At 43.0% G+C, this 14,954-nt stretch overlaps 1 protein-coding gene across 2 annotated transcripts in view; it reads left to right on the plus strand.

The window, feature by feature from the left end:
* The window catches only part of WDFY4 (WDFY family member 4), a 296,192-nt gene that overhangs the window by 112,716 nt on the left and 168,522 nt on the right, over positions 1-14,954 (plus strand). Inside the window, exons 29-32 of one of the 2 annotated variants that reach the window (XM_027595872.2) lie at positions 7,889-8,094; positions 8,926-9,095; positions 11,187-11,312; positions 14,074-14,286. In XM_027595872.2, the coding sequence (XP_027451673.2) occupies positions 7,889-8,094; positions 8,926-9,095; positions 11,187-11,312; positions 14,074-14,286 (715 nt within the window). The remainder of the gene's footprint in view (positions 1-7,888; positions 8,095-8,925; positions 9,096-11,186; positions 11,313-14,073; positions 14,287-14,954) is intronic. The other variant, XM_027595873.2, reaches the window with a different exon arrangement.

The raw sequence follows: 14,954 nt of genomic DNA on the forward strand, positions 1-14,954 counted from the left end.
CATCACCATCACCATCATTACTACAATCATCATCACCACCATCATCAACATCAAGAAAAATGACCAGAGCTCAACAAGAGCCCTGCCAAAGTCATCAAGTTAGTCAAAAGAGGCAAGGATAGAAGAGAGGACAGTTTCTTGACTCCTAGCCCAGTGGCCACAGCCTCACGCCTTAGTCTGGCAGCTGGCACTGAGAACACTGCCCAGCAAAGATGGGCCCTTCTCTGGCTCCCAGGAGGCAGAGTCCTTTGCTAAGCCATTAACCCCGAAGTTTGGTTGCCCACCTCCCTGCCCTCCAGTCCCTTCTAGCAAGTTTATATTCCCCAAACTCATCATTTTTAAATTCATTTTTTCTTTAAAATTTTTAAATTTTTTATTGTTATGTTAATCACCATACATTACATCATTAGTTTTTGATGTATTGTTCCATGATTCATTGTGCGTAACACCCAGTGCTCCACGCAGAACGTGCCCTCTTTAATACCCATCACCAGACTAACCCATCCCTCCACCCCCCTCCCCTCTAGAACCCTCCGTTTGTTTTTCAGAGTCCATTGTCTCTCATGGTTCGTCTGCCCCTCCGATTTCCCCCCCTTCATTCTTCCCCTCCTGCTATCTTCTTCTTTATTTTTTTTTCTTAGCATATATTGCAATATTTGTTTCAGAGGTACAGATCTATGATTCAACAGTCTTGCACAATTCACAGCGCTCACCATAGCACATACCCTCCCCACTGTCTATCACCCAGCCACCCCATCCCTCCCACCCCCCACCACTCCAGCAACACTCACTTTGGTTCCTGAGATTAAGAATTCCTCATATCAGTGAGGTCATATGATGCATGTCTTTCTCTGATTGACCTATTTCACTCAGCATAACACCCTCCAGTTCCATCCACGTCATTGCAAATGGCAAGATCTCATTCCTTTTGATGGCTGCATAATATTCCATTATATATATATATATATATATATATACCACATCTTCTTTATCCATTCATCTGTCGATGGCCATCTTGGCTCTTTCCACAGTTTGGCTATTGTGGACATTGCTGCTATAAACATTGGGATGCACGTACCCCTTCGGACCCCTACATTTGTATCTTTGTGGTAAATACCCAGTAGTGCAATTGCTGGATCATATGGTAGCTCTATTTTCAACTGTTTGAGGAACCTCCATACTGTTTTCCAGAGGGGTTGCACCAGCTTGCATTCCCACCAACAGTGTAGGAGGGTTCCCCTTTCTCCGCATCCCTGCCAACATCTGTCGTTTCCTGACTTGTTAATTTTAGCCATTCTGACTGGTGTGAGGTGGTATCTCATTGAGGTTTTGATTTGGATTTCCCTGATGCCGAGCGATGTTGAGCACTTTTTCATGTGTCTGTTGGCCATTTGGATGTCTTCTTTGGAAAAATGTCTGTTCATGTCTTCTGCTCATTTCTTGATTGGATTATTTGTTCTTTGGGTGTTGAGTTTCATAAGTTCTTTATAGATTTTGGATACTAGCCCTTTATCTGATATGTCATTTGCAAATATTTTCTCCCATTCTGTCGGTTGTCTTTTGGTTTTGTGGACTGTTTCTTTTGCTGTGCAAAAGCTTTTTATCTTGATGAAATCCCAATAGTTTATTTTTGCCCTTGCTTCCCTTCCCTTTGGCGATGTTTCTAGGAAGGAGTTCCTGCGGCTGAGGTCGAAGAGGTTGCTGCCTGTGTTCTCCTTTAGGATTTTGATGGACTCCTGTCTCACATTTAGGTCTTTCAACCATTTTGAGTCTGTTTTTGTGTGTGGTGTAAGGAAATGGTCCAGTTTCATTCTTCTGCAGGTGGCTGTCCAATGTTCCCAACACCATTTGTTGAAGAGACTGTCTTTTTTCCATTGGACATTCTTTCCTGCTTTGTCAAAGATAAGTTGACCATAGAGTTGAGGTCCATTTCTGGGCTCTCTATTCTGTTCCATTGATCTATGTGTCTGTGTTTGTGCCAGTCCCATACTGTCTTGATGATGACAGCTTTGTAATAGAGCTGGAAGTCTGGAATTGTGATGCCACCAGCTTTGCTTTTCTTTTTCAACATTCCTCTGGCTATTCGGAGTCTTTTCTTGTGCCATACAAATTTTAGGATTATTTGTTCCATTTCTTTGAAAAAAGTGGATGGTATTTTGATGGGGATTGCATTGAATGTGTAGATTGCTCTAGGTAGCATTGACATCCTCACAATGTTTATTCTTCCAATCCATGAGCATGGAACGTTTTTCCATTTCTTTGTGTCTTCCTCAATTTCTTTCATGAGTATTTTATAGTTTTCTGAGTACAGATCCTTTGCCTCTTTGGTTAGATTTATTCCTAGGTATCTTATGCTTTTGGGTGCAGTTGTAAATGGGATCGACTCCTTAATTTGTCTCTCTTCTGTCTTGCTGTTGGTGTATACGAATGCCACTGATTTCTGTGCATTGATTTTATATCCTGCTACTTGAATGAATTCCTGTATGAGTTCTAGCAGTTTTGGGGTGGAGTCTTTTGGGTTTTCCGTATAAAGTATCATATCATCTGTAAACAGTGAGAGTTTGGCTTCCTCTTTGCCAATTTGGATGCCTTTGATTTCTTTTTGTTGTCTGATTGCTGTGGCTAGGACTTCTAATACTATGTTGAACAGCAGTGGTGATAGTGGACATCCCTGCCCCGTTCCTGACCTTAGGGGGAAAGCTCTCAGTTTTTCCCCATTGAGAATAATATTTACTGTAGGTTTTTCATAGATGGCTTTTATGATATTGAGGTATGTACCCTCCATTCCTATACTCTGAAGAGTTTTGATCAAGAAAGGATGCTGTACTTTGTCAAATGCTTTTTCTGCATCTATTGAGAGGATCATATGATTCTCGTTCTTTCTTTTGTTAATGTATTGTATCACATTGATTGATTTGCGGATGTTGAACCAGCCTTGCAGCCCAGGGATAAATCCCACTTGGTCGTGGTGAATAATCCTTTTAATGTACTGTCGGATCCTATCGGCTAGTATTTTGGTGAGAATTTTTGCATCCATGTTCATCAAGGATATTGGTCTGTAATTCTCCTTTGATGGGGTCTTTGTCTGGTTTTGGGATCAAGGTAATGGTGGCCTCATGAAACGAGTTTGGAAATTTTCCTTCCATTTCTCTTTTTTGGAACAGTTTCAGGAGAATAGGTATTAATTCTTCTTTAAATGTTTGGTAGAATTCCCCTGGGAAGCCATCTGGCCCTGGGCTTTTGTTTGTTGGGAGACTTTTGATGACTACTTCAATTTCCTTAGTGGTTATAGGTCTGTTCAGGTTTTCTATGTCTTCCTGATTCAATTTTGGTAGTTGATACATCTCTAGGAATGCATCCATTTCTTCCAGGTTATCTAATTTGCTGGCATATAGTTGCTCATAATATGTTCTTATAATTGTTTGTATTTCTTTGGTGCTGGTTGTGATCTCTCCTCTTTCATTCATGATTGTGTTGATTTGGGTCATTTCTCTTTTCTTTTTGATAAGTCTGGCCAGGGGTTTATCCATCTTGTTAATTCTTTCAAAGAACCAGCTCCTAGTTTCGTGGATCTGTTCTACTGTTCTTTTGGTTTCTAGTTCATTGATTTCTGCTCTGATCTTTATGATTTCTCTTCTCCTGCTGGGTTTAGGCTTTATTTGCTCTTCTTTCTCCAGCTCCTTTAGGTGTAGGGTTAGGTTGTGTATTTGAGACCTTTCTTGTTTCTTGAGAAAGGCTTGTATTACTATATACTTTCCTCTCAGGACTGCCTTTGCTGTATCCCAAGGATTTTGAACAGTTGTGTTTTCATTTTCATTGGTTTCCATGAATTTTTTTAATTCTTCTTTAGTTTCCTGGTTGACCCATTCATTCTTTAGTAGGATGCTCTTTAGCCTTCATGTATTTGAGTTCTTTCCGACTTTCCTCTTGTGATTGAGTTCTAGTTTCAAAGCATTGTGGTCTGAAAATATGCAGGGAATGATCCCAATCTTTTGGTACCGGTTGAGACCTGATTTGTGACCTAGGATGTGATCAATTCTGGAGAATGTTCCATGGGCACTAGAGAAGAATGTATTCCGTTGCTTTGGGATGGAATGTTCTGAATATATCTGTGAAGTCCATTTGGTCCAGTGTGTCATTTAAAGTCTTTATTTCCTTGTTGATCTTTTGCTTAGATGCTCTGTCCATTTCAGTCAGGGGGGTGTTAAAGTCCCCCACTATTATTGTATTGTTGTCAATGTGTTTCTTTGCTTTTGTTATTAAGTGCCTTATATAATTGGCTGCTCCCATGTTAGGGGCATAGATATTTACAATTGTTAGATCTTCTTGTTGGATAGACCCTTGAAGTAGGATATAGTGTCCTTCTTCATCTCTTATTACAGTCTTTGTTTTAAAATCGAATTTGTCTGATATAAGGATTGCCACCCCAGCTTTCTTTTGGTGTCCATTAGCATGGTAAATGGTTTTCCACCCCCTCACTTTCAATCTGGTGGGTCTTTGGGTCTAAAATGAGTCTCTTGCAGACAGCATATTGATGGGTCTTGTTTTTTAATCCAATCTGATAGCCTGTGTCTTTTGATTGGGGCATTTAGCCCATTTACATTCAGGGCAACTATTGAAAGGTATGAATTTAGTGCCATTGTATTGCCTGTAAGGTGACTGTTACTGTATGTTGTCTGTGTTCCTTTCTGATCTATGCTGCTTTTAGGCTCTCTCTTTGCTTAGAGGACCCCTTTCAATATTTCTTGGAGGGCTGGTTTCATGTTTGCAAATTCCTTTAGTTTTTGTTTGTCCTGGAAGCTTTGTATCTCTCCTCCTATTTTCAATGACAGCCTAGCTGGATATAGTATTCTTGGCTGCATATTTTTCTCGTTTAGTGCTCTGAAGATATCATGCCAGTCCTTTCTGGCCTGCCAGGTCTCTGTGGATAGGTCTGTTGCCAATCTAATGTTTCTACCATTATAGGTTACAGATCTCTTCTCCCGAGTTGCTTTCGGGATTTTCTCTTTGTCTCTGAGACTCATAAGTTTTCCTATTAGATGTCGGGGTGTTGACCTATTTTTATTGATTTTGAGAGGGGTTCTCTGTGCCTCCTGGATTTTGATGCCTGTTTCCTTCCCCACATTAGGGAAGTTCTCTGCTATAATTTTCTCCAGTATACCTTCTACCCCTCTCTCTCTTTCTTCTTCTTCTGGGATCCCAATTATTCTAATGTTGTTTCGTCTTATCGTATTGCTTATCTCTCGAATTCTGCCCTTGTGATCCAGTAGTTGTTTATGTCTCTTCTTCTCAGCTTCTTTGTTTTCCATCATTTGGTCTTCTATATTGCTGATTCTCTCTTCTGCCTCATTTATCCCACCAGTTAGTGCCCCCATTTTTGATTGCACCTCATTAATAGCCTTTTTGATTTCAACTTGGTTAGATTTTAGTTCTTTTATTTCTCCAGAAAGGGTTTCTCTAATAACTTCCATGCTTTTTTCAAGCCCAGCTAGTATCTTTAAAATCATGATTCTGAACTCTAGTCTGACATCGTACTAATGTCCGTATTGAGTAGGTCCCTGGCAGACGGTACTACCTCTTGTTCTTTTTGTTGAGATGATTTTTTTCGTCTTGTCATTTTGTCCAGAGGAGACTAGATGAACGACAGAACAAAATGCTAACAGGGTAACAACGTCCCCAGAAAATATACTCTAAACAAATCAGAAAAGACCTGAAACCAGGGGAAAAGAAAGGGAAAGGAAGAAAAAAGAAAGAGAAAAAAAAAAAGAAAAAGAAAAAGACAAAAACAAAAACAGAATGAAACAAAAAAAACAGAATATGATCAAATATGATCAGGCTAGTGCATAGATCAGTGCCACACACTAGATTTTGGGTGTATTTTGGTCTGTTAGAAGAAAGTGCCTCCTAAAAGCTTAAAGAAAGAAAGACTTAAATATGTACAAAATAAGGGTAGATACGATGAAGGGATGGAATATGACTGTAAAGATGAAAATTATAAAAAATTTTAAAAAAGGAATTGATAAGAAGGTGTTTGAAAAAAGAAAGAAGAAGATTAAAAAAAAAAAAAACAGAGAAAGAACCAAAAGGGGGAGAGAATGTGATTAGGCAGGAGACTAGAATAAATCCATACACTAGAGATTTAGGGTATAGTTTGATATGTTAGATGAAACTGTATCTCAAAATTTTAAAGAGAGAACAACTTTATATATATATGCCAAAAATAAGGGTAACTATTATGAAGGGATAGAATATGACTCTAAAATTGAAAAATAAAAAAAAATTTTAAAAGGGATTGATAAGGTGTTGGTTGAAAACGGGAAAAAGAAAGTTAAAAAAAATTAACTTTGAAAGACTAATGAATCATGGTAAAAAAGCCATGAATTCTATGTGCAGTATTCCCCTAGTGCTGGAGTTCTCCCGTTCTCGTTGTTCGGTAAACTTGGTCTTGGCTGGCTGTTCGTGCTGATATTCTGGGGGAGGGCCCTGTTGCCCTGGTTCCCAAATGTCTTTGCCGGAGGCGGAATTGCCTCACCCTTGCCGGTCCAGGCAGGGCAATCTGCTCGGATTTGCTTTCGGGAGCTTTTGTTCCCTGCAAGCTTTCCCTAACGCTTTGGAGGACGAGAGTGAAAGTGATGGCCTCCCAATCTCCACCCCGGAGCAGCCAAGAACTCGGGGCCTGGTCTTCAGTGCACCCCCAGAGAAAAGCAGTCAATCGCTCCCATCTGCCCGGTCTCCGGCTGCACTGCATGCTCACCCGGCCTGTGACCAAGTGTTTCTATCTCTGGCACCCGACCCCGTATGGAGTCTCCAAACCCAGCAGATCCCTGCAGTGTGCTCTGGCGCCGCTCCTCCCCTGGGGAGGAAGGGGGTCTCCCTGGATCTTCCGCTTGTTGGGTCCCTGCTGGAGGAGCAGTGGCCCGACTGTCACCGATCACAGTTTATGGTAACCCCGAGCTGAGAGCCCGTGCCTCGGCTCCATCTCTACAGCAGGCTTCTCTGCTCTGATACCCAGGAGCTCTGCTGCACTTAGGCATCCCTCGGTTTTTCTGTGACCCCGAGGGTCCTGAGACCACACTGTCCCGTGAGGGTTCCACCGCCAGCTTAGCCACTGGAGCGACGTCCCTCAGCGGAGCCCACTTCTAAAAGTTCCGATTTTGTGCTCCGCTGCTCTATCACTTGCCAGAAGCGGCCGACGGAGGCCCCCTCCCCTTCTGTCTATCCTCCCGAATATCGCCTTGGATTCACTTCTCCGCACGTCCTACCTTCCAGAAAGTGGTCGCTTTTCTATTCAGAGAGTTGCTGCTGTTCTTTTCTTCGATCTCCTGTTGAGTTCGTAGGTGTTCAGGATGGTTTGATCCCTATCCAGCTGAATTCCTGGGACCAGATGAAATTTAGGTCTCCTACTCCTCTGCTATCTTGCTCCTCCACCTAAGTTGCATAAATATTGGACTATTCCATTTAGATTAATTTTGACCCATGGATTTGAAAAGGGAGTTAACTAATCATTATGTGTTCTATGTGACTGTACTGATATAATTAGATGGGTGGCTAGTCAGACTCTGTAAGTATGAATACTAGTGGATAGGGCTATCAAGGGGCCTGAACATTTGTACATCTGTTGATACAGTTTTCAATTGCTTTGAATAGTTTAGCCAATTTACCTTCAGCTGTTAATAAACATATTCAGCCATTTAACAGCAACCTTGCCAGCATTTTATTTTACCATTCTTTAAAAAATATAACATGTTCTTCACTAAGTAAACATCCAGATTAACCTGAATTTGCCTCTTCTAGGTGACAAGTGAGGCTGGACATTATTTGTATTTTCTGGACATGTTCTTTGCTCACAGACTGAGAGATAATTTATTGCATTTATTGACCCCCGCAGGATAAAGGAAGAGCTGTTTCTGAACCTGGGGCCTGACTGGTTCCTGCTCCTTGTGCAGGGCCATGTGCATCCGAGCACAACTGTGTTGGGGTTGAAACTGCTGCTGCACTTTTTGGCGAGCCCCTCCCTCCGCGGGAAATTTAAAGATGGTCTCTGTGCGGGATCCTGGGTGGAGCGCAGCTCTGAGGGCGTGGACATTATGATAGGTGAGTGTGCGGCCTTTACCAGGAGATGGGGTGCCACCTCATCCTGGGCTGTGAGTGAGGACCTGGCAGGCTCCTTCCTGCTTGGGGCCTTCACAGCTCTTGCAGTAGGATCACCTTGACCCCTGACCCCGATCAGCCCCAGTCCCCTCCTACTTCCTGGTCAGGATCCTCTTTTGTCCTCACTGCTTTCCTGATGCTGGGGGCTTCCTTCCATTCCTCAAAATCTCCTGAGCTCTTTTTCTCTTCCTGAAATGTTTCCCCCAACCCACAACACCAGCAAGGCTCTCCTGGCTGGTGTGGGTTCATCTCTCAGGTCTCAGTTCAAATGCCACTTCCTCCAGGAGAGGAGGGTCCCACCTGAATTAGGGTGCCTCTGTTACACTCTCTTTGCCCCAGTTACTTTTCTTTATGGTGCTTGTCACAGTTCACAAGCATATATTTATTTTGGTATTTAATTCCTTAATGTCCCTCCGTCCCACTACATTCTAAGTACTTGATGAGGGTCTAGGGTTCTGTATATTTTGTTGAAATGCTATGTCCCTATTGCTTAGTATAAAGTTGCCTTACTTCCTCTAAGGTGGTAGACACTAAATAAGTATCTGTTTTTGAATAAATGAATGAAGGAATGAATGAGTATGTCAGGAATAGGAAAAGGAACTCTTGTTGAATACTTTCTTACGCCCATGTATGTATGACATATATTTCTATCTGGCATTTCTATGGGATGGGTAGGTGGCAGGGAATTCCTTTGTGTGCCCAATCCCCACATTGACCAGAAACAATAGCAATTGTTCTCAGTTGGATTTTGTGCCCCTTCCACCTGATCAATAGATAACCTGAAGAGCCAGTCCCCCATGCCTGACCAGAGCCCCTGCCTGCTTCCTGGGTTCCGCGTCTTGAAGGACTTTCTGGGCCACCATGTGCATATTCCGGAAGTCTACCTCATTGTGTCCACCTTCTTCCTGCAGACGCCACTTACAGAGCTGATGGATAGACCCAAAGTAGGTTCTTGGAGTGCCCCTGGGAGGGAGTGACACCCCTGGTTTTCTGATCCCATGTGACCAAGACGGTTCCCTAAGATTCTCCATCCCTACCTCCATCCACTTCCTCCAACTTGTGTTGTGTTCTGACCCACTTCCTTCCCTCACAGTGCCACCCCCTTGGCTAGCCCTTCAGATCCCCTGAGCTCCAGGGCCTCTGCCTCTCATCCTCCCTGCCAGCAGGTCTGTGTTTTAAGGCTTTCTCCTTCTGGGCATGGCTAGAGAAGTCACGTGATGATGGGGGTGGCACGGGGAGGGGAATTGCTGCCACCACAGAGTTAGATCCTCAGTTTATGCCTTCTGAAAAAACATGTCTCTTTACCTTAGCCATGCCCCTCGATTCCCCTACATTTTAGTGTAAACCATATGTACTCTCAAGTCTTCTGCCCTAAAGCTGCCCTTTGCTCAGATGACTTACCTCACCGTGGGAGTGGAGGACCCCAGAGTGGGGCATTGCCTTGGCACCCCACTTTCCACCCCCTGTTTATGCCATGACCCTCTTCATCACCCTCTTTCTATTGCCACTGGCAAAGGGTAGCTCTTCCAGGCTGATCCAGGCTCCTTTCCTGAGTGACCTCACCAGTGGTTGGCCCTTCTTTCTCCTGTATTTTAGCACCTCCTTTTCTATGGAATCTTTCCTCATAGGCCATATGTACAGTGAACTGTGTCCCACCTAAAACCAGAAGGTGCCCCCATTGACTCACACTCTTGACCAACTGCTGTCTTATTCATCATCCTCCTGTCCTTCTTTAGCCAAATTTCTCCAAAGAGGAGCCTACACTCACTACGTATACCTTCTCACCATACACCCACTCACTCATTCATTTGCACCACATCCGAGGCTTCATGATCCCCCCTGTGGGATCGGGTTCAGACTCCATAGCCGGCATCAAGACCCTATGTGATTGGGTGCCTGACCAGCTTCTTTGCTTGCCTGCCTTTTGTGCTGTGAACCTCCTGAGTCACCTCTCCAATAAGACCGGCTGCTTTGTGCTTGCCTCCCCTGTACCTTTAATGAGCTCTTACTCCCATGTCACCTGCCTGGTGAGGGGTCATCCCTCAGTACTCAGCTCAGATTCCACCTCTTGCTTAGATCCCTAGACAGGGGGACTCATTCCTTCTGTGTGCCTTAGCACACCTTCCCCTTATATGGCACTGACACAGTTACGTGATTTCCTCTCTCCTTAGCCCCTGAGCTCCTCAAGAACAGACCCTACTTTTTACCTTCCTGGGTGCCTGAAAAATAGTAGATTCAGAAATTGTTTCTCAGTCTCAATTGAGTTGAGTTAAATTGCACTGAGTTGAAATTGGGGGAGGGGCATGGCTCTGTAAATAGAAGGCTAGAAAATCTACCTGTCTTGCACATCCTTATATTTGACCTATCTAAATCTTGATATATGCTAATAATATTAGATATCACACTTCAAAATAAAGTTCTTAATATGCTGTGCTAGGTTCACTGAAACACTGTATTTCTATTTCTCCAAGAATGTATCATAGGGAACAAAAACATCTGCTGAATGTCAGGACCCGTGATAGATGTTTTACATATTTTATTTCACTTGATATTTATAACCATCCCATGGGGTAGAGAATGGAATTTTCATTTTACAGAGAAGGAAACTGAAAGGCTGAATAGCTTGCATAAGCCCAGCTTTTCAAGAGGCAAAGTCAGATTGCCCCACTGGTCAACCCCCATGTTCCCTCTGCTACACTCGGCACTTTCCCCAAAGACTTTGAATTCCTCATATGTCCTCTGTAATCTCATTTACAAAAATTCCTTAAAGTTGGTTGTGATTTCAAACCAAATGAAAGAGCTAAATTCGATGTAAATTGCTGGTGGGTCTGCAGCATCTCCTTGGAGGTGTGTATTTCCCTTATGCACCACTGAGGGGGCTGAAGGTCTCCACATGGGCTAGCCACCTAGGCTGCTACTGTGCTGTTTTGCCTTTCCCACTCAGGCCCCCTGGGAAACATGATGTGCTGGCTGGAAAGCCAGTCCCCTTGTTGTGCCTCCGTATGTCTCTCTACAGCCCTTGCCCCCTCTTTCAGGAGAGCCTGGATACCATGCTCCAGTGGCTCCTGCAGAAGCACCACAATGAAGAAGTCCTCCGGGCTGGGCTGTGCACTGAAGGTGCCCTGCTGCTTCTGGAAATGCTGAAAGCCACCATGAACCAGGTGAGACCCATTCCCTACATCTCATGAGGAGGTTCTGATGGGAAGACAAGTTTGGAAGAGTCACCTTGACTTTTTCCAGCAGCTTCTCTTGCTGATAATTAGCAAGTGTTATTCAGAATGCTTGATAGAAGAGGCAAGGTGGGTTCCTTGTGATAACTTGGGTGCTCAGTGGAAAACCCAGCCGAAGTGTCCCTAGTGGAGTTTAAGCACTCTTGCCAGAAGACATCTATTTCTCATTTGTTTACATATTTGCGTTTCTTCACTGGGAGATTTAATGCCTTCAGTCAGGGGAACATTTCTGAGCAACTGCTTTAGGTCAGGCGCTTGAGGGGCTGGTAGGGGGTGGAACGGGGCCTCTTTCCTCAAAGAGTTAACTTCTGCCGTGACAGGTGGGCCTCACACATGAGTGAGCTGTGAGGTAGAAACCTGTTAGAGAAGACAGATGCCCACCAACTACATACATGACATGGACAGCCATTAACTCAGGCCTTCAGGGTCCACTAGAGATAGGTGGAGAGGTCATTTTTGACATGAAGGCAAGTGTGAGGGGGTGAAGGCCTTGTGGCCTGTGAATGGGAGTAATTGTGAGCCAGAGCAACAAGAATTTGCATGGAGACTGAAAACTTCTGACTTCATTCTGTAGACCCCAAACGTTGACTGGAGGCTTGATTCTGTGTGGGGAAACCTTATAGCTTCTGTAAAATGATGCATGCTTACCCTTTACAATTTAAACAAAAGAGAAAAATAGAAAGTAAAAATCACCTGAAACACACCCATGCAGGGATAACCACTGTGAACTTTAGTGGAATGTTCTTCCAGACACCAAGATTATACCATAGTCTTACAGAGGGTTAAGCCACATAAACCCCTCTTGCCTTTTTTTCTCAACATATTGTTGGGAATTATCTATACATGTACATGGAAATTTATGTTGTTTTTAAGAATGTTCATTGTTACAAAAAGTCTGTAATAAACTTTCTCGAGCAGATATCCTTTCTCTGTAGTTTGATATTCTTAGTATGAATTCTGGGATGTAGGATAGTGGGTCAAAGTGTCCTTCATGTATTTTCTTTTGGACCCACTTCTCAGGAAGGTTGCATTAGACATTATACATACATGTTCCTCCATCCAATGTACATCCCACCATCTTGTATAGGAGTGCCCAGCCCAGTCCTCACAGCCCCAGCTGTTGGGTCTTGGCTTTAATCCAGTTTAAGAGTCACATCTGTAATATACCAGATAACCATTTTATGTTTGACATTATAATGTAAATGCTTGGTCTCTCTCTCTCTCTCTTTTTTTTTTTTACTTCTCTCAGCATACTATAGATTTTCTTTATTTTACATGCTTTCATGTTATTCATTTTGCTTGCTTTTTAAAAATAACATTAACTGGTTAGAAAGGTAACAAACTCTTAATGCTGCAAACAGCAAATATGCATTTTTTCAGGCACCCAACCTCAAAATTCCTTGAACATTAGGTCTATAATGGAACCATGAGTAAATTTGCCAAAGGAGGAAAGTGTACAGTTCATATTCTCTGAGTAGGACAAAACAAAATGAAATGGATAACAACAATAAAAAACAAAAAGTTTAACCACATGGACATTAAAAAATTTGAGTCAAGAGGTCTTTAAAAACTGCAATCACATTAATTCTAGAAAACAAAAAAAAAATGAAGATGCCAAATATCAAAAGCTTAAAACTAGACAGAAAAAAAATCTGGAGAATATATCCAAAGTTGGTTCTTTAAATCAATCCACAAGTCCTCAGCTCCTTAGGTAATGGGAGGGTTCGGGGTAAAGACAGCATGACTCTACAAATACAGAATAAGAAGGGAGAAATAATCATACAGAAAATTAAATGAATTAAAAGAGACTATTTGTAAAAACTGAATAAAATATCTATTATATAAACAAGGTCAAAGAGACATTTAAGAGCCTAAACAAAGCAATAATGAAAAAAAAATTGGGACCCAAGAGTTTCATAGGAACAACTTAAATAATACAAGAATTATGGATTTAACATCTTCTTGAATAAAAAGAAAGGAGAACAGTTTTTTTTTCAGTAAAGCTAGCATAATATTTATATCAAAACCTGACAAACATATAACAAAAAGAAAACTGCAGCCCACTATCATTTATAAATATGCACTCAAAATCATAAATAAAATATTTACAAACAGAATAAGGACATGCACTGAAAGAATAACATAGTGACTCAGTGATCTCTTTGCAAAAATGCAAAAAATCTATTGATGCAATTCGTCATAGGTAAGTGGCTAAAAGAAAAAAGCGTATCATCACCTAATTACATGCTAAAAGAGTATATAATAAAAATTAAATACATTCTTGTTTTTAAAAGGAACAAAAAGTGTGATCTGTACTTTCTTAGCATAATATCTCTCTCTCACACACACACACACACACACACACACACACACACACACATTATAGCCAGATTGCCTGGGTTCAATTCCTGGCTTTGTCCCTTATCTGTCAGGTAACCTTTGGCAAGCTATATAACCTCTCTGCACGCCTCTGTCTTCCCATCTGTGAAATAGGGGTAAATGTAGAGAGTGGTTGTGAGGGGGGAAGAGGAATGTGTGTGAAGCCCTTGTAACAATTCCTGCACATATTAAACCCTTTCCCAACTGATGACCAGTATCCTGGGCTAATCCATAGACTTAGGTGTCTACAATTCGGTGTGTTGTTGACTGTCTCAGAAAGCCCTCGACTTCAAATCCTTTGGCTCCTCTGCAGCCCCCAGTCATGTTCCCATGCACGGCCTCTCAGGAAGTGTGCCTTCAGCCCTCAGGAAGCTCTGGAGATGACACCTGGGAACGGACTTTCCCGGCCAGCGTGCTGCAGTTCCTTGGCCTTGTGCACAGCACCTACCCCCAGGATCCTGCCTGGCGGGCCCCGGAGTTCCTCCAGATGTTGGCTGCAGTCACGTTCCCTCTGGGAACCCACAAGGTAGGACACGTCACTGCTCTGCCCACTGAGAGCAGGGGTGAGTGTCATTATGCTTCAAGGGCAAAGGGTGAAATTCCACCCCAAATTTAAATGCATTTTAAGGCAACCTGGCTGAAACATTAAGTAAACAACGTGGGTAATTTTCCTTTTTTTTGGCTGAGATGCAGCTTGGGGTCACTTTCATCTTTGAGATGCAGACATTTTTTGAGTTGTCATGGAATCTGAGTAATGAGAAATTTGGTGGCAGACCAAGTCCAGTTCTATATGGAATACTCACACACTGCTAACATGAACCCACAAATTCCATCCCAGGAAACCAGTGGCCCATGCACCAGACAGGAGACAGGGAACAGGAAGTGTCCTGTCTTTGGGTCTCACGCCCCTCGTCCTGTTTGCAGGCCATGACTCGGGACTCCTTGCATTCAGAGGGTTTGCTGAGGCCCAGCTTAGAGCCAGACAAGCCAAGGCTGGGAGGGTAGAGGGTCCACTGGGTCCTGAGAACATGGTGTGAGTGTGGGCCATGGGAAGAGAGGCCCAACAGGCCAAGGGAGCTCAGTGGGCTGGGAGCATGCGGCAGCTGAGAGGAGCTGGTAAGGACAGTGGGAAGGGCAGGTGCAGGAGAGGAAGGGCAGACATCCCCTCATCACCCCTACTAGGGTGCAGTAGGA

This window comes from Zalophus californianus, chromosome 15 (assembly GCF_009762305.2).
Source record: "Zalophus californianus isolate mZalCal1 chromosome 15, mZalCal1.pri.v2, whole genome shotgun sequence".
In the NCBI taxonomy this organism is placed as follows: domain Eukaryota; kingdom Metazoa; phylum Chordata; class Mammalia; order Carnivora; family Otariidae; genus Zalophus; species Zalophus californianus.